This window comes from Girardinichthys multiradiatus, chromosome 12, assembly GCF_021462225.1.
Source record: "Girardinichthys multiradiatus isolate DD_20200921_A chromosome 12, DD_fGirMul_XY1, whole genome shotgun sequence".
Lineage (NCBI taxonomy): Eukaryota > Metazoa > Chordata > Actinopteri > Cyprinodontiformes > Goodeidae > Girardinichthys > Girardinichthys multiradiatus.
Window position 1 is genome coordinate 141942 of NC_061805.1, and position 15692 is coordinate 157633.

Sequence of the window (15692 nt, forward strand, 5' to 3'; positions counted from 1 at the left end):
TCATGTTCATCAAACCAATCTTTCACCAGTCTTGCTGTGTGTATTGGTGCATTGTCATCCTGATACACGGCACCGCCTTCAGGATACAATGTTTGAACCATTGGATGCACATGGTCCACAAGAATGGTTCGGTAGTCCTTGGCAGTGACGCATCCATCTAGCACAAGTATTGGGCCAAGGGAATGCCATGATATGGCAGCCCAAACCATCACTGATCCACCCCCATGCTTCACTCTGGGCATGCAACAGTCTGGGTGGTACGCTTCTTTGGAGCTTCTCCACACCGTAACTCTCCCGGATGTGGGGAAAACAGTAAAGGTGGACTCATCAGAGAACAATACATGTTTCACATTGTCCACAGCCCAAGATTTGCGCTCCTTGCACCATTGAAACCAACGTTTGGCATTGGCATGAGTGACCAAAGGTTTGGCTATAGCAGCCCGGCCGTGTATATTGACCCTGTGGAGCTCCTGACGGACAGTTCTGGTGGAAACAGGAGAGTTGAGGTGCACATTTAATTCTGCCGTGATTTGGGCAGCCGTGGTTTTATGTTTTTTGGATACAATCCAGGTTAGCACCCGAACATCCCTTTCAGACAGCTTCCTCTTGGGTCCACAGTTAATCCTGTTGGATGTGGTTCGTCCTTCTTGGTGGTATGCTGACATTACCCTGGATACCGTGGCTCTTGATACATCACAAAGACTTGCTGTCTTGGTCACAGATGCGCCAGCAAGACGTGCACCAACAATTTGTCCTCTTTTGAACTCTGGTATGTCACCCATAATGTTGTGTGCATTTCAATATTTTGAGCAAAACTGTGCTCTTACCCTGCTAGTTGAACCTTCACACTCTGCTCTTACTGGTGCAATGTGCAATCAATGAAGACTGGCTACCAGGCTGGTCCAATTTAGCCATGAAACCTCCCACACTAAAATGACAGGTGTTTCAGTTGTGTGTTTGTGTATATATATATATATATGTATATGTATATATATATATATATATATATATATATATATATATATATATATATATATATATATAGACCCCTAGACGTCCCTCTCCCCAGACACCTCCTCCAGCTCCTCCGGGGGAGCCCAAGGCGTTCCCAGGGCAGCCGAGAGACATAGTCCCTCCAGCGTGTCCTGGGTCGTCCCCTGGGCCTCTTCCAGGTGGGACGTGCCTGGGGAGTGCCCGGCCATCCTACAGAGGAAGCTCATTTCAGCTGCTTGTATCCGGGATCTTGTTCTTTTGGTCATGACTCAAAGTTCATGGCCATAGGTGAGGGTAGGAACGTAGACCGACTGGTAAATCCAGAGCTTCGCTTTTCGGCTCAGCTCTCTCTTTACCAAAACGGACTGGCACAGCGCCCCCATTACTGTGGCAGCCGCACCGATCCATCTGTTGATCTCCCGCTCCATTCTTCCCTCACTCGTGAACAAGACCCCGAGATACTTAAACTCCTACACTTGAGGCAGGAACCCCCCTCCAACCTGAAGAGGACAAGCCACCCTTTTCCGGTCGAGAACCATGGCCTCGGACTTGGAGGAGCTGATCTTCATCCCAGCCGCTTCACACTCGGCTGCGAACCGCCCCAGTGCATGCTGTAGGTCTTGGCTAGAGGGGGCCACCAGGACCATATCATCTGCAAAAAGAAGAGATGAAATCCACTGGTCCCCAATCCCGACCCCCTCCGGCCCTTGGCTGCACCTAGAAATCCTGTCCATAAAAGTTATGAACAGGACCGGTGACAAAGGGCAGCCCTGCCGGAGTCCAACATGCACCGGGAACAGATCCGACTTAGTGCCGGCAATGCGAACCAAACTCCTGCTCCGCTTGTACAGAGACCGGATGGCCCCTAGTAAAGGGCCCCCGATTCCATACTCCTGGAGCACCCCCCACAGGGCATCACAAGGGACACAGTCGAATGCTTTCTCCAGGTCCACAAAATACATGTGGACCGGTTGGGCAAACTCCCATGAACCCTCGAGTACCCTGTAGAGGGTATAGAGCTGGTCCAGTGTTCCACGGCCGGGACGAAAACCACACTGCTCCTCCTGAAGCCGAGGTTCGACTATCGGCCGGACTGTCCTCTCCAATACCATGACGTAGGCCTTACCAGGGAGGCTGAGGAGTGTGATCCCCCTGTAGTTGGAACACACCCTCCGGTCCCCATTCTTATGAAGGGGGACCACCACCCCAGTCTGCCAATCCAAAGGCACTGTCCCCGTCCGCTACGCAATGTTAAAGAGGCGTGTCAACCATGACAGCCCCACAACATCCAAAGACTTGAGGTACTCAGGGCGGATCTCTTCCAACCCCGAAGCCCTGCCACGCGGAGCTTCTTAACCACCTCGGTGACTTCAGCCCGGGTGATGAAAGGGTCCAACCCCGAGTCCCTAGCCTCTGTTTCCACCAGGGAATGCGTGATGGCAGGATTGAGGAGATCCTCGAAGTACTCCTTCCATCACCCGATAATGTCCCCACTCGAGATCAGCAGCTCCCCACCCCCAGTGTAAACAGTGTCGGCGAAGCACTGCTTCCCCCTCCTGAGGCGCCGGACGGTTTGCCAGAATCGCTTCAGTGCCAACCGGTAGTCCTTCTCCATGGCCTCACCGAACTCCTCCCAGGTCTGAGTTTTTGCCTCTGCCACCGCCCGGGCCGCAGCACGCTTGGCCCCACGGTACCCGTCAGCCGCCTCAGGAGTCCCACAAGCCAACCACAGGCGATAGGACTCCTTCTTCAGCTTACTGAAGAAGGAGGTGTCAGCCACCGGGTTCGGGGATTGCCGCCGCGACAGGCACCACAGACCTTACGGCCGCAGCTACGGGCAGCAGCATCGACAATAGATGCAGAGAACATGGTCCACTTGGACTCTATGTCTCCAACATCCCTCAGAATCTGGTCAAAGCTCTCCCGGAGGTAAGAGTTGAATACATCCCTGGCCAAGGGGTCCGCCAGATGTTCCCAGCAGACCCTCACTATATGCTTGGGCCTGCCAAGTCCGTCCGGCTTTCTCCTCTCCCAGCGGATCCAACTCACCACCAGGTGGTGATCAGTGGACAGCTCAGCCCCTCTCTTCACCCGAGTGTCCAAAACATGCGGCCGAAGGTCTGATGATAGACAAAGTCGATCATTGACCTCCTGCCTAGGGTATCCTGGTGCCAAGTGCACTGATGGACACCCTTATGTTTGAACATGGTGTTCATTATGGACAATCCGTGACTAGCACAGAAGTCCAATAACAAAACACCGTTCGGATTCAGATTGGGGAGGCCATTCCTCCCGATCACGCCTCTCCAGGTGTCACTGTTTCCCACGTGGGCGTTGAAGTCCCCCAGCAGAATAATGGAGTCCCCAGGAGGGGCACTATCCAGCACCCCCGACAGGGATGCCAAGAAGGCCGGGTACTCCGCACTACCACTCGGCCCGTAGGTCGAAACAACAGTTAGAGACCTCTCCCCAACACGAGATGGCTGAGCTGGGGGGCAACAAGCAAACCAACCTCAGCCCGCCGCCTCTCCCTGTGGGCCACTCCAGAGTAGAAGAGAGTCCAGCCCCTCTAGAGGAGATGAGTTCCAGAGCCCACGCTGTGCGTGGAGGTGAGCCCGGCTATTTCTAGTCGATGTCTCCCGACCTCCCGCACAAGCTCAGGCTCCTTCCACCCAAGCGAGGTGACATTCCACATCCATAGAGCCAGCCTAAGCATCCGGGGATCGGGCCGCCGAGGTCTCCACCTTCGTCCGCCACCCAATCCTTTTTGCACCAGTCCCTCATGGTTCCCCCTGCAGGTGGTGGGCCCACTGGGGGATGCTCTCGCATCTCTCATTTGGGCTTGGCCCAGCCGGGTCCCACGAGGAGCCACCCAGCCACCAGGCGCTCTCCGACGAGTCCCGACCCCAGGCCTGGCTCCAGGGTGGGACCCCGGCTCCGCCGTACCGGGCGACGTCACGTGCCTCGATTTTGTAGTCGTCATGAGGGGTTCTATATACATATATACAGGTCCTTCTCAAAATATTAGCATATTGTGATAAAGTTCATTATTTTCCATAATGTCATGATGAAAATGTAACATTCATATATTTTAGATTCATTGCACACTAACTGAAATATTTCAGGTCTTTTATTGTCTTAATACGGATGATTTTGGCATACAGCTCATGAAAACCCAAAATTCCTATCTCACAAAATTAGCATATCATTAAAAGGGTCTCTAAACAAGCTATGAACCTAATCATCTGAATCAACGAGTTAACTCTAAACACCTGCAAAAGATTCCTGAGGCCTTTAAAACTCCCAGCCTGGTTCATCACTCAAAACCCCAATCATGGGTAAGACTGCCGACCTGACTGCTGTCCAGAAGGCCACTATTGACACCCTCAAGCAAGAGGGTAAGACACAGAAAGAAATTTCTGAACGAATAGGCTGTTCCCAGAGTGCTGTATCAAGGCACCTCAGTGGGAAGTCTGTGGGAAGGAAAAAGTGTGGCAGAAAACGCTGCACAACGAGAAGAAGTGACCGGACCCTGAGGAAGATTGTGGAGAAGGGCCGATTCCAGACCTTGGGGGACCTGCGGAAGCAGTGGACTGAGTCTGGAGTAGAAACATCCAGAGCCACTGTGCACAGGCGTGTGCAGGAAATGGGCTACAGGTGCCGCATTCCCCAGGTCAAGCCACTTTTGAACCAGAAACAGCGGCAGAAGCGCCTGACCTGGGCTACAGAGAAGCAGCACTGGACTGTTGCTCAGTGGTCCAAAGTACTTTTTTCGGATGAAAGCAAATTCTGCATGTCATTCGGAAATCAAGGTGCCAGAGTCTGGAGGAAGACTGGGGAGAAGGAAATGCCAAAATGCCAGAAGTCCAGTGTCAAGTACCCACAGTCAGTGATGGTCTGGGGTGCCGTGTCAGCTGCTGGTGTTGGTCCACTGTGTTTTATCAAGGGCAGGGTCAATGCAGCTAGCTATCAGGAGATTTTGGAGCACTTCATGCTTCCATCTGCTGAAAAGCTTTATGGAGATGAAGATTTCATTTTTCAGCACGACCTGGCACCTGCTCACAGTGCCAAAACCACTGGTAAATGGTTTACTGACCATGGTATCACTGTGCTCAATTGGCCTGCCAACTTTCCTGACCTGAACCCCATAGAGAATCTGTGGGATATTGTGAAGAGAACGTTGAGAGACTCAAGACCCAACACTCTGGATGAGCTAAAGGCCGCTATCGAAGCATCCTGGGCCTCCATAAGACCTCAGCAGTGCCACAGGCTGATTGCCTCCATGCCACGCCACATTGAAGCAGTCATTTCTGGAAAAGGATTCCCGACCAAGTATTGAGTGCATAACTGTACATGATTATTTGAAGGTTGACGTTTTTTGTATTAAAAACACTTTTCTTTTATTGGTCGGATGAAATATGCTAATTTTGTGAGATAGGAATTTTGGGTTTTCATGAGCTGTATGCCACAATCATCCGTATTAAGACAATAAAAGACCTGAAATATTTCAGTTAGTGTGCAATGAATCTAAAATATATGAATGTTAAATTTTCATCATGACATTATGGAAAATAATGAACTTTATCACAATATGCTAATATTTTGAGAAAGACCTGTATGTTGTTACAGAGGTAAACATGACCCTGCCCCAGCTTTTCATATACATACACATGCATATGAAAGCGTGGGCAGGATCATGTTTACCACTGTGTTAAATCATTTTTCCTTTTATCAAAACTCAAACGTTTGGAAACTGAGGACACTAATTGTTGAAGTTTTGTAGGTGGAATTCTTTCCCATTCTTGCTTCATGTACAACTTCAGTTGCTCAACAGTCTGGGGTCTCTATTGTCATATTTTGCTCTTCATAATGCACCACACATTTTCAATGGGAGACAGGTCAGGACTGCAGGCAGGCCAGTCTAGCACATTCTTTTACTAAGCAGCCACGTTGGTGGAGCATGTGCAGAATGTGGTTAGGCATCATCTTGCTAAATTAAGCAGGGGCGTCCCTAAAAAAACACTTGCTTGGATGGCAGCATAGGTTGCTCCAAAGCCTATATGTACCTTTCAGCATTTATGGTGTCTTCACAGATGTGCAAGTTACCTATACCATGGGTCTCTGACACAGCTCCATACCATCACTGAGGCTGGCTTTAGAACCTTACACTAATAACAATCCGTAAAGTCCTTTTCCTCATTGGCTTGGGGGACATGTGGCTTCAAATGGGATGATATATGGCTTTGGGTTAGCATGGTAGTTTTAACTTGTAGTGACAAACTGTTATGGTTTTCTGAAGCGTTCCCCCACATGGTGATATGCATTTCAGAATTTCTGTTTTTAATACAGTAGCTCCCAAGGGATCAAAGGTCATGGGCATTCAATGCTTTTCAGCCTTGCTGCTTACATGCAGATATTTGCTCATTTATTCACAAAATGGTGAACCTTGCCCCATACTTCGTTATGAACGTGAAGTTTATTAAAAATAGTTAATGTGTATAAAATGCTCTAGCTCAGAAATAGTGAGCTCTAATTATTGAATCAGTTTTAAGTTATAGTTCTGTTAAGATAGCTTTCAAGCTATGAAGGATTTCCTCTGTATGTGTACCACTGGTGCATTCTGTCAATCTGTCCTGCATGAATTTGAGCCAGCAGGGAGCCCTAAACCATTAAAGCAATAACCAAATGTAGTGGAAGAATGAGTATGGGAAATCTGTTTTTAAGACTTTTAACACCTAAAACATATTCAGTGTAAAACTTGCTGAAACACTGAGGAAACAGATGTTCTTACTTTGAGGCAACTGTACAATTAAACCACGGTAGGGTTCCTGTGGCCAATAAGCTAAAAACAACTATTTTTAGATAACAGATCTCAAATTGGGGGCTGCACAGTGGCGCAGTTGGTAGCACTGTTGCCTTGCAGCAAGAAGGTCCTGGGTTCAATTCCCAGCCGGGGGTCTTTCTGCATGGAGTTTGCATGTTCTCCCCATGCATGCGTGGGTTCTCACCGGGTACTCCGGCTTCCTCCCACAGTCCAAAAACATGCCTGTTAGGTTAATTGGTAACTCTAAAATTGCCCTTAGATGTATGAATGAGTGTGTGTGTGGTTGTTTGTGTGTTGCCCTGCGATGGACTGGTGACCTGTCCAGGGTGAACCCCGCCTCTTGCCCATAGACTGCTGGAGATAGGCACCAGCTACCCCGCGACCCACTATGGAATAAGCGGTAGAAAATGACTGACTGACTGAGATCTCAAATTGTTTTACATATAAGACACCAAGTCTGATAAACTATCTGTTGTCTGAGGGAATTGGCTCAAAACAGTCTGGTCTTCTTTTCAGGAGGAAAACCAAAATTGACTCATTGTAACCATCAACACATGAGATTTCATCTTATGAAGAAAAAACAAAAAGCTCCTATTCTTGTCCCACCATTTTTCACATCTGCCTAATTATTACAGGTTGCAAGAAGAGCAGGTGAGCATCTCCAGCTATCACTGGGGAAAAGGTCATCAGTCCATCACAAGCCACCATGCCCACACACATTCAGACCTAACAGCACATCTAATTTAGCGAAGCCTTTAACCAGACTCCATGCAGAATGAGGTCGGAATACAAATCCAGGACCGTCGTGCTGCTAACAGCTGCACTACAGTACTTTGGTGTTCCCACCAAATAATTTAGGATCCAACAAGGATCTCAAACATTTTTTAAAGAAAGAATAAAAGCATTAGAATCAAATTATCAACAATCCAAACAGAGATCAAGAGAGTAGAAATATGGAAGTGAATGTTTTACCCACCAAAAACAAGAGGCGTTAGGTGCCCCATGACATACCTGAGCTGCACATACAGTTTAAGAATTATTTGAAAAATGTTTCCATGAGGTTTTGTCCTCCTAAATGCATTATTGCAGCAAATCATCAATCAACACAAAGATTGTATTCAAACACACAGTCTCATACATTTTAAACGAATGATGTTGGATCTATTTCTAAACAAACTTAAAAGAATACAGGAGTGAAATGAGAACATTCAGGGTGTGTTATACGCCGAGTGGGTAATTCACGTTTGTCTGTATTCTCTGTTTTCTGGAAAAACACAGAATACAGTCGGACTACGGTATGTACTGTATATAATCAGTGAACATATTCTCCCATGTCACACAAAAAGTCATTATCTACATCACTCACACAACAAATTTGCCTCAGGGGAGCTGCAAACGCCCCACAACAGAAAAAATCATGTCCAAAATCTTTTTGTCACAGAGCTGATGTCAGAGTTCATCGTGCCGCAGCGGCTCCTGGCTGGGCTGAATAAACACGCCTTCCATGGTGCGCCACCAGGTGTGCTGGTTTGGGGAGCTCATGCCGTGCACCTCGCGCTGGCCACGGATCGGATGGCCATACTGCTCGCCTGTAACAGTGAGGAAGACCTCTGTGCCCACGTGTTTGAAGCGGACTGGGTCATCACGCTCCCAGTAGACTCCCTCACATTGGACAGTCCACACATCCAGATCATCACCCTCTCCGTTCTCTCCAAAGGCGCTGACTTCCTGTAAAAAGCAGCAAAAGTTAAAATACCGCTTTGCAGTTCCACGTTATATAGACCACAACCGGATAATTTAAATGTGAAAACTAAGGATTCAAGAGCATGATATATCCCCTTAAAAATGATTCATAGGTTCTGTCCAACTAACCACTACCTTCAGAGACTTAAGGCTCCCATAGGGTCGGGCGTACTTGACTTCGCAAATGTCCATGTGTACTCAAGGTCGACTCAAAGCGGACGTCTGGCGGACACGTCCACGCAAGGCTAAATTTTTACAACTGCGTTCACAGTGTTACGCAATAAATTGCTTAGCAGAAAAACGTTTTCACATTGAACTGACAAGACTGCTCCTAGCAACCAGTCGCAAGGATGCACAGTGTCACTGTGCACCGACAACTGTGGCTCAGTAGGAAGAATAGTCGTCTTGCAATCAGGAGGTTGTGGGTTCGATTCCAGCTTCCTCCTGCCATATGTCGATGTGCCCCTGGGCAAGGCACTTAACCTCAAGTTGGTCTGTATGACTGGAAAGGTGCTATGTAAGTTCAGTCCATTTAACCATTTTTAATGGCCCAATAAACCACCTTCCTTTCTTTTCTTACAAGACGACAAAGCAAATTAGCTCTTCCTCCTCCGATGACACGATAGGAAACGATGGTTCATTTATTCTGGTATTGATTGTTTGGAGCTTTCACGTTTTATTTCTCTTAATGTTTATTAATTTTTCCTTATGCTGGAAGAATGTCTTGTTTGGTGACACAGATACTGACAGTAAAATTCTCAATTTTATATTATTAGCCTGGCACTTATACTGTACAAATTCTATTTTCAAAAATTCAAGTTCTCCAATGGTAAGCCACATTTTATTTTGTATGTAAAGCATTATATTTTCTCATGAAAAGACAGCAAAAATTTTAAAAAAGCCTCAAAAACGTGTCATCTTTTTAAACATTTTAATATAATTCTTTTGTTTTGTGAGTTAGATTTGAAACCCCTGGCATATTGTGTTTAAAGGAGGGGAGGAACTGGGTGCCGGTTTTTGTAGCATGTCTGTCGGGAGAGGTGCAACAATTTGGCAAATCGAGAATGGTTCGGTTTAAAATGATTTCTACGCAAATGAGTATTTTCACATAAGTGATTTTTTTTAGTATAGATCATATTGATTTTTCGAATACCTTGCCAACCGTAGGTTACAATAGATTCAACTAAACCTTTTAATTCCACAGACTATGCTCTTTAGAATCAGAATCAGCTTTATAGGCCAACATAAGAACAGTATGTTGTGCCATCAGGTCTTTAGAAACCTAAATTAACTGAGGGTTTACCTTTCTAGAGAGAGAGAACATTTGATAAGGTAAATCTTTATTAGCAAAAGAAAATCTGAACATTAAATTTCCAACTCTCTTGAAGTAGTTAGTTAGATTCAATTCTTGTTAATGAATCATTATAATAATCTTATTACTAAGAATTTAGGTATTCAATAATTTAGAGATTAAATGTGATACATTCCAATTGCAATGGAAGTGTTAATATTGTGATTCTGACAATAAATGTATTTTAACAATAATATTTTCCTGTGATTTTTATCATATAATTAAGGCTCCCTGAAAAAGAAAAAAATACCCGTCAGACAAACAGACATTGTTTTATTGGAGGCTGATGAATATTCAGACATTTTATTTAATCACATACAGTGTTGAGAAATAGTGTTTTTCTTCTTGTTTTCTATGTTTGTAGATAAAAAAAAAAATGTTCATCTCTAATTTCAGTAAGAGGTGTTCTCACATGATTAACATTCACAGTGCAGCCTCTAGGTGTCGCCAAATGGGTCAATATCTGTAGAATGCTGGTATGCCAGCCTAGGAGTTGTCAAGGGGCTCTGCACATTTTCTTTGCCAAGTTGGTAACAATATAGCTGAAACCTTTCCTGAAAAGGGCATAAATGTCCCGTGTACAAAGACTAGATAGCCAACAACAGAAAACCGAGGCTATGGTTCACACAGACTTCCCAAAAACAGGCAATGGCAGATTGCAAAACCATTGTTGGTCTAGTCTGATGACACTCCATTTCATCTGCAACATTCAGTTGATGGGTCAGATTTTGGTATAAAGAACAATGGCTCAGGCTGGTGGTAGTGTAATGAGGCGGGGGATATTTTTATGGCCCACCTACTGCTCAGTACAAACTGAGCATTGTTTAAACTCCACATTCTACCTGCCGATTATTGCTGACCATGTCCATCTCTTTATGACCACAAAGGACCCAACCTCTGAAGCTTCCTTCCAGCAGGATAAAGAAGAATCCCACAAATCTATCAAACTGATTTTGAATATTACAAAGGGTTCACTGTTCTCCAGTGACCTCCGCACCACATCTCAGTCCAACAGAGTTGGTGGATTTGGTTTGTGGTGAAACAGGAGACTCATATCTATGTCATATAGAATTAATGCAGTTTTTATGCCCACCTCTAACCTGGTATTAGCATTATGTATTTATTAAAGTGCCTTGTGAGCATGTGTAATAAGGAGATATTGTACCAGGTTATTGTTGGAAGACTTTTTTGTCCTTTGCAGATTAGAACACTAAAGGAAAAAGGCCCTGTGAAACTGTAAATGTCTGTGTAGTAGCAGCTGAAATGTAAAATCAAAGTAACGGTGTGCCACTCTCTGACCTGGTTATTAGACAAGGGGGAGCTGAAGTGATGTGTGTGAAGGTTTCGGCCGGTCTTCATGTGTGTGATTCGGATGGCCTGACCACATTTGATGGCTGACCCACGCTGACATGGACGCACTGGCTTCCCACGGATCTGCCAATAGCTGTTGGCATCATCTGCGCTTTCCACTCCAGTTACAGACTGCTGTCCACTGCCTACACACACATACACACACACACACACACTGCATTATAATGACAACTTCTTGTCTGAATTTAAAAGCAGAAAATTTAAGGTCATCCAAGTTTTTATGTCTTCAAGTTATGCCTGTTGTCTGTCTGACTGGTTGGGCTCATCAGGATTTATGGATAAATAAAGCTGAGTATCATAAGAATAAGAGTGAAAATTTATCCCATGCTATGAAGAGAATTGGCCCAAGTACTGAACCCTGTGGTACTCCACAATTAACCATGGAGTTTAAAGATGATTTATCATTTACATGAACAAACTGGAATCTGTCAGACAGATAAGATTTAAACCAGCCTAGCGCTGTTCCCCTGATCCCTACAGCATATTCCAGCCTTTCTAAGAGAATATTATGGTCGACTGGATCAAATGCAGCACTAAGATCTAACAGAACCAGAACAGACACAAGTCCATTATCTGAGGCCATAAGAATATCATTAGTGACTTTCAGCAGAGCTGTTTCAGTGCTATGATGAGCTCTGAAACCTGACTGAAACTCTTCAAACAGATCATTGCTATTTTCTCAAGAATTTTAGATAAGAATGGAAGATTGGATATAGGTCTGTAATTTAGTAAGTTCATTCAGAATTACACCACAATAATGATGGAATGAAGCATAAAGCCAAATAAATGCTTGTACATTTCACGATAAAACGACAAAAAATAATCGAATAAGTTTATCAATTATTTAACTGACGTCCTACCATCAACACACTGATGCTGAACCTTTTATAGAAATGTCTCTGGGCTTTGCAGAGAAGCAGCTTTAACGGATGTTAGGATGTATTACGTCGTTTAGTTTCATGTTGCACACATAATGAATTGTTATTGGCCAGCTGTTATCGGTCAGGCGCTCTGGACCAACCTTCACTGAGGATACAGAAGCTTTCACACAATGAAGCCAGCCTTTACTCTGTTAAATAACATCACCACAGCTTTACAAGTCCACATTTCCTTTTTAAATTCGGGCCCGCGGTTACCTGAGCCGTATTTGACATCGTGCGAGTGCAGGCGGACGTTGTGTCGGGTGTTGAGCAGTTTAACCAGCGAGCCGCAGGTCACATAGTTCAGCTCCGACTCTCTCCCCTCACCGCCGGACAACAGCAGCAGAAGCAGCGGCAGCAGCCGCAGCAGCCACCGGACCAACCCCCGGAATACACACAGCCTCTCCATGATTGCAGCTCCGCTCTCATACCCGGTATACATGCTCGGCTTCTACCCCTGCAACCACTACTTCTGCCCACGACCAATCAACGCATGACAAGTCCCAAAATACGGAAATAAATGTCAGCATGTGATAGGTCGGTGTACATTTACGTTTCGTTACAGTTTTTGCGACAAGTCGAAAAGACGAATCATGTTTGTTTGCTATATTATCAAGTTATAATAATTAAATGTACTAATAACAAATACTCTTTGTTAAGATAAACTATCTATCTATCTATCTATCTATCTATCTATCTATCTATCTATCTATCTATCTATCTATCTATCTATCTATCTATCTATCTATCTATCTATCTATCTATCTATCTATCTATCTATCTATCTATCTATCTATCTATCTTTTATACTTGGTCATTTTAATTGGAGGATGTTTGTTTCATGCATTTATGAAGATTGGAAGTGAAACCAGGAATGAAAGCAATCACATGTAAATATTTAACCCTAACCCTTTTAACACACAAAAGAATAAATAGAAATTTGAGAACTTTTGTGAAACAGATAAAACTGACATTTAAACTTTATTTTCTTGAAATACTTTAAATAATAAAAACTTAAATCTCTTGCGAGGATTTTTTGTAATCCCGTGAAAAGCTCTAAATTCAGTGAATCATACATTTTGTGACTTTAGGAGGCGCTGCTTTTGTCTCTCACTTGCTATTAAAAAGAAATACTGTGCAAAAACTAGCGATAAACGCAGAGCACAGCGTTAGGCATTACATGCAGGGCTTGGGTGCCAGACTTGTGATTCTTCTATTCATTGTTGAAACATCCTTCAACTTATCCTCTAATTACATCAAAGCTTAAGGCACTTCCTTTAAAAATCTATCCTTTCCATTTTTGCTATTAATTTGACAAAAAGAGTAGTTCCCCACAAATCTGCTAAGAGCTATTGTGACTGCAGTCTCTTAGCAGGGCTGGTTGAAATGTTACAACCAATCTTGTTCTTTTCTACTATGCCCAAGAACACCAATCAATTACTTGATCACAGGTTACTGTCACAATCCTGAGGTGTTTGGGTCTTGATTTTCTGTTGTGTGTGTATTTTGATCATTTCTTTGCTGTTTATTTTGTTTGTTTATTTTTCTGTGCTCATTATTGTTAAGTATTTTCATGATCAGTTCATTCTTTTGTGTTTTATTCTATTGATCTTTTTACATATAGTATTAATCCTCTAAGATCTCTGTTTATCTTTTGCCATTTGATTTTTTAGTTTCCTTGTATATGGGGTCATCCAATCCCGGCACTACGTTTACTGGCGGTGAGGAGTGTGACAGTGCATGCGCAACGCGAATCGATTAGCTCTGTGCTCCACTAACCAGCCTGAGATCATGTGACGCCAAGTCGCTGATGTAAATTCGTATTCTCATAGAAAAGAAATCATATTCACAAACTGTTATAACATATTGTATTCATAAAGAATAAACCACAACTGTAAACTTGAACTTTGTGTTTGTAATTTGTTGAAGCTGTAACATTTTATTTTGTATTCTTATAGAGAAAATATACAATACCTCTTTTGGATTTTACTTTTGCACAACTATTGACTAATATGCACACATTTCCATCTTTACATACAAGAGACTAAATGTACATCCTTCAATCAAACGAGGTGTGAAAATGTTGACAGGTGGGAGGGACTTCCGGTGGCTGGACATCCTAGGGCGGATGTTGTCATCACAAGGATGCAAATCTTTCTAATTGTATGTTTTTAGATGTTTTTACATAAATAAATAAAAACATGTAGTTTATCCACTTTAAAGGTCACTCAGGTTAATGCAGGCACGTCACACAAAATTCTGATAAAAAGAGAGAACCTGACAGAATTGTAAATTCATTTTGTTTTAACGCAGGGGTTATTTAGATGGATGTTTTTACATCTAAAAAACAAGGAAGACAAAAAGTAGATACAGAACCTTTCTTCCTCTGCTCAAATGTTTGAGTAATCTAATCTGCTCCGGCAACTTGTAGAGATGATCTAAAAACAGAGAAACCAATGAACTGAAAAAATTGTTAAAAAGTAAGCCAAACATGTCATAAACAGTCATAAACAGTCATAAAACATCCCCCAGCTCTGGGCGGGGGTGAGAACACAAAGTGCCGCCAAAAGTTATAAAAGTTTTGGCGGCTAGTAAGCAGTAAAGTTGAAGACAAAGAAAATGGTGAATCTCCCCATGAGGTTATTATAACAGTTCAGTTTCACAGCGCACCTGCGCGCAGGTGTTTGCACGGTAAAGACATGGCGGTCTCCAAAAGTACCAGCCAGTTTCAAAACAATGGCATGCACATACAATTCAGAACACCTTAGACTCTAAATGGCGACTCTAAGCGCACTAAAATTTCCTACTCTATCCTGCCCTACTCTATTCCTAATAACGAAATAAAAAGGATGGGTTTTACTTTGTTGAAGTCTTCCTTCTGAGCAGAGGGAGAGACGAGGAAGGGTAAAGTTGGAAGTTAATGTGCGTCCACAGTTAACTGCGGGAAGAGCGGTCAATCTTCGTCCTTTGGCTTCCTATGCGGAAAGGAAAAATATGATCTGACCGTCAGCAGTTGACTAGAACCAAGCAAGGAGGGAAAGTTGTGTCTCCTTGAAATTCCGTGGTTTTGGTTACGTGTTAAACTCACGTCTTCGATCGGCAAAGTGAAATTTCTGGCCTTCTCATTTCAGAAACCTCGTTCGTGAATTTTCGTTGGCCAACGAAGGAGAATAAATGAAGACTCCACGTGGGACCTCTTCTTCTCCAGAGAAAGATGCTTCAGATGTTGGTCCGGTATCCAACGTGAAAGCAAAGCTTCTTTCAAATGTTCCTTCCTATATTGCCTCCTGTGACGTCAGACCTGGGACGGCCCCGTCATATCAGCCTCAGTGGCTTCTGGGTTTTGTAGGACAGACTATCCTGCTGTACAAAATGGCCGATGACGTTGGAAAGGTGTGTGGCGTCCAGCAACGTGCAAATGGTCCAATATTCAGCAGACAAGTGGTCCAACATATCCGCAGCTGTTTCTTGTGTATTGTCTCAGACAAAG

General features: G+C 44.0%; 1 protein-coding gene across 1 annotated transcript; it reads right to left on the reverse strand.

Annotated features, from left to right (window-relative positions):
* Positions 1 to 7769: 7769 nt before the first annotated feature.
* Positions 7770 to 12700, reverse strand: sdf2l1 (stromal cell-derived factor 2-like 1). Its single transcript, XM_047380431.1, has 3 exons — positions 12419 to 12700; positions 11211 to 11407; positions 7770 to 8545 (listed from the first exon to the last, which is right to left on the reverse strand). The coding sequence occupies exons 1-3, from the start codon at positions 12642 to 12644 to the stop codon at positions 8267 to 8269; spliced, it is 702 nt and encodes a 233-aa protein (XP_047236387.1). The 5' UTR covers positions 12645 to 12700; the 3' UTR covers positions 7770 to 8266.
* Positions 12701 to 15692: the final 2992 nt, after the last annotated feature.

Coding starts and splice junctions, on each gene's coding strand:
- sdf2l1 (XM_047380431.1), bottom strand. CDS start 12,644: ATGTATACCGGGTATGAGAGCGGAGCTGCAATCATGGAGAGGCTGTGT. Junction 11,408..12,418: donor CGATGTCAAATACGGCTCAG/GTAACCGCGGGC, acceptor ATGTGTGTGTAG/GCAGTGGACAGCAGTCTGTA. Junction 8,546..11,210: donor CCCCCTTGTCTAATAACCAG/GTCAGAGAGTGG, acceptor TGCTTTTTACAG/GAAGTCAGCGCCTTTGGAGA.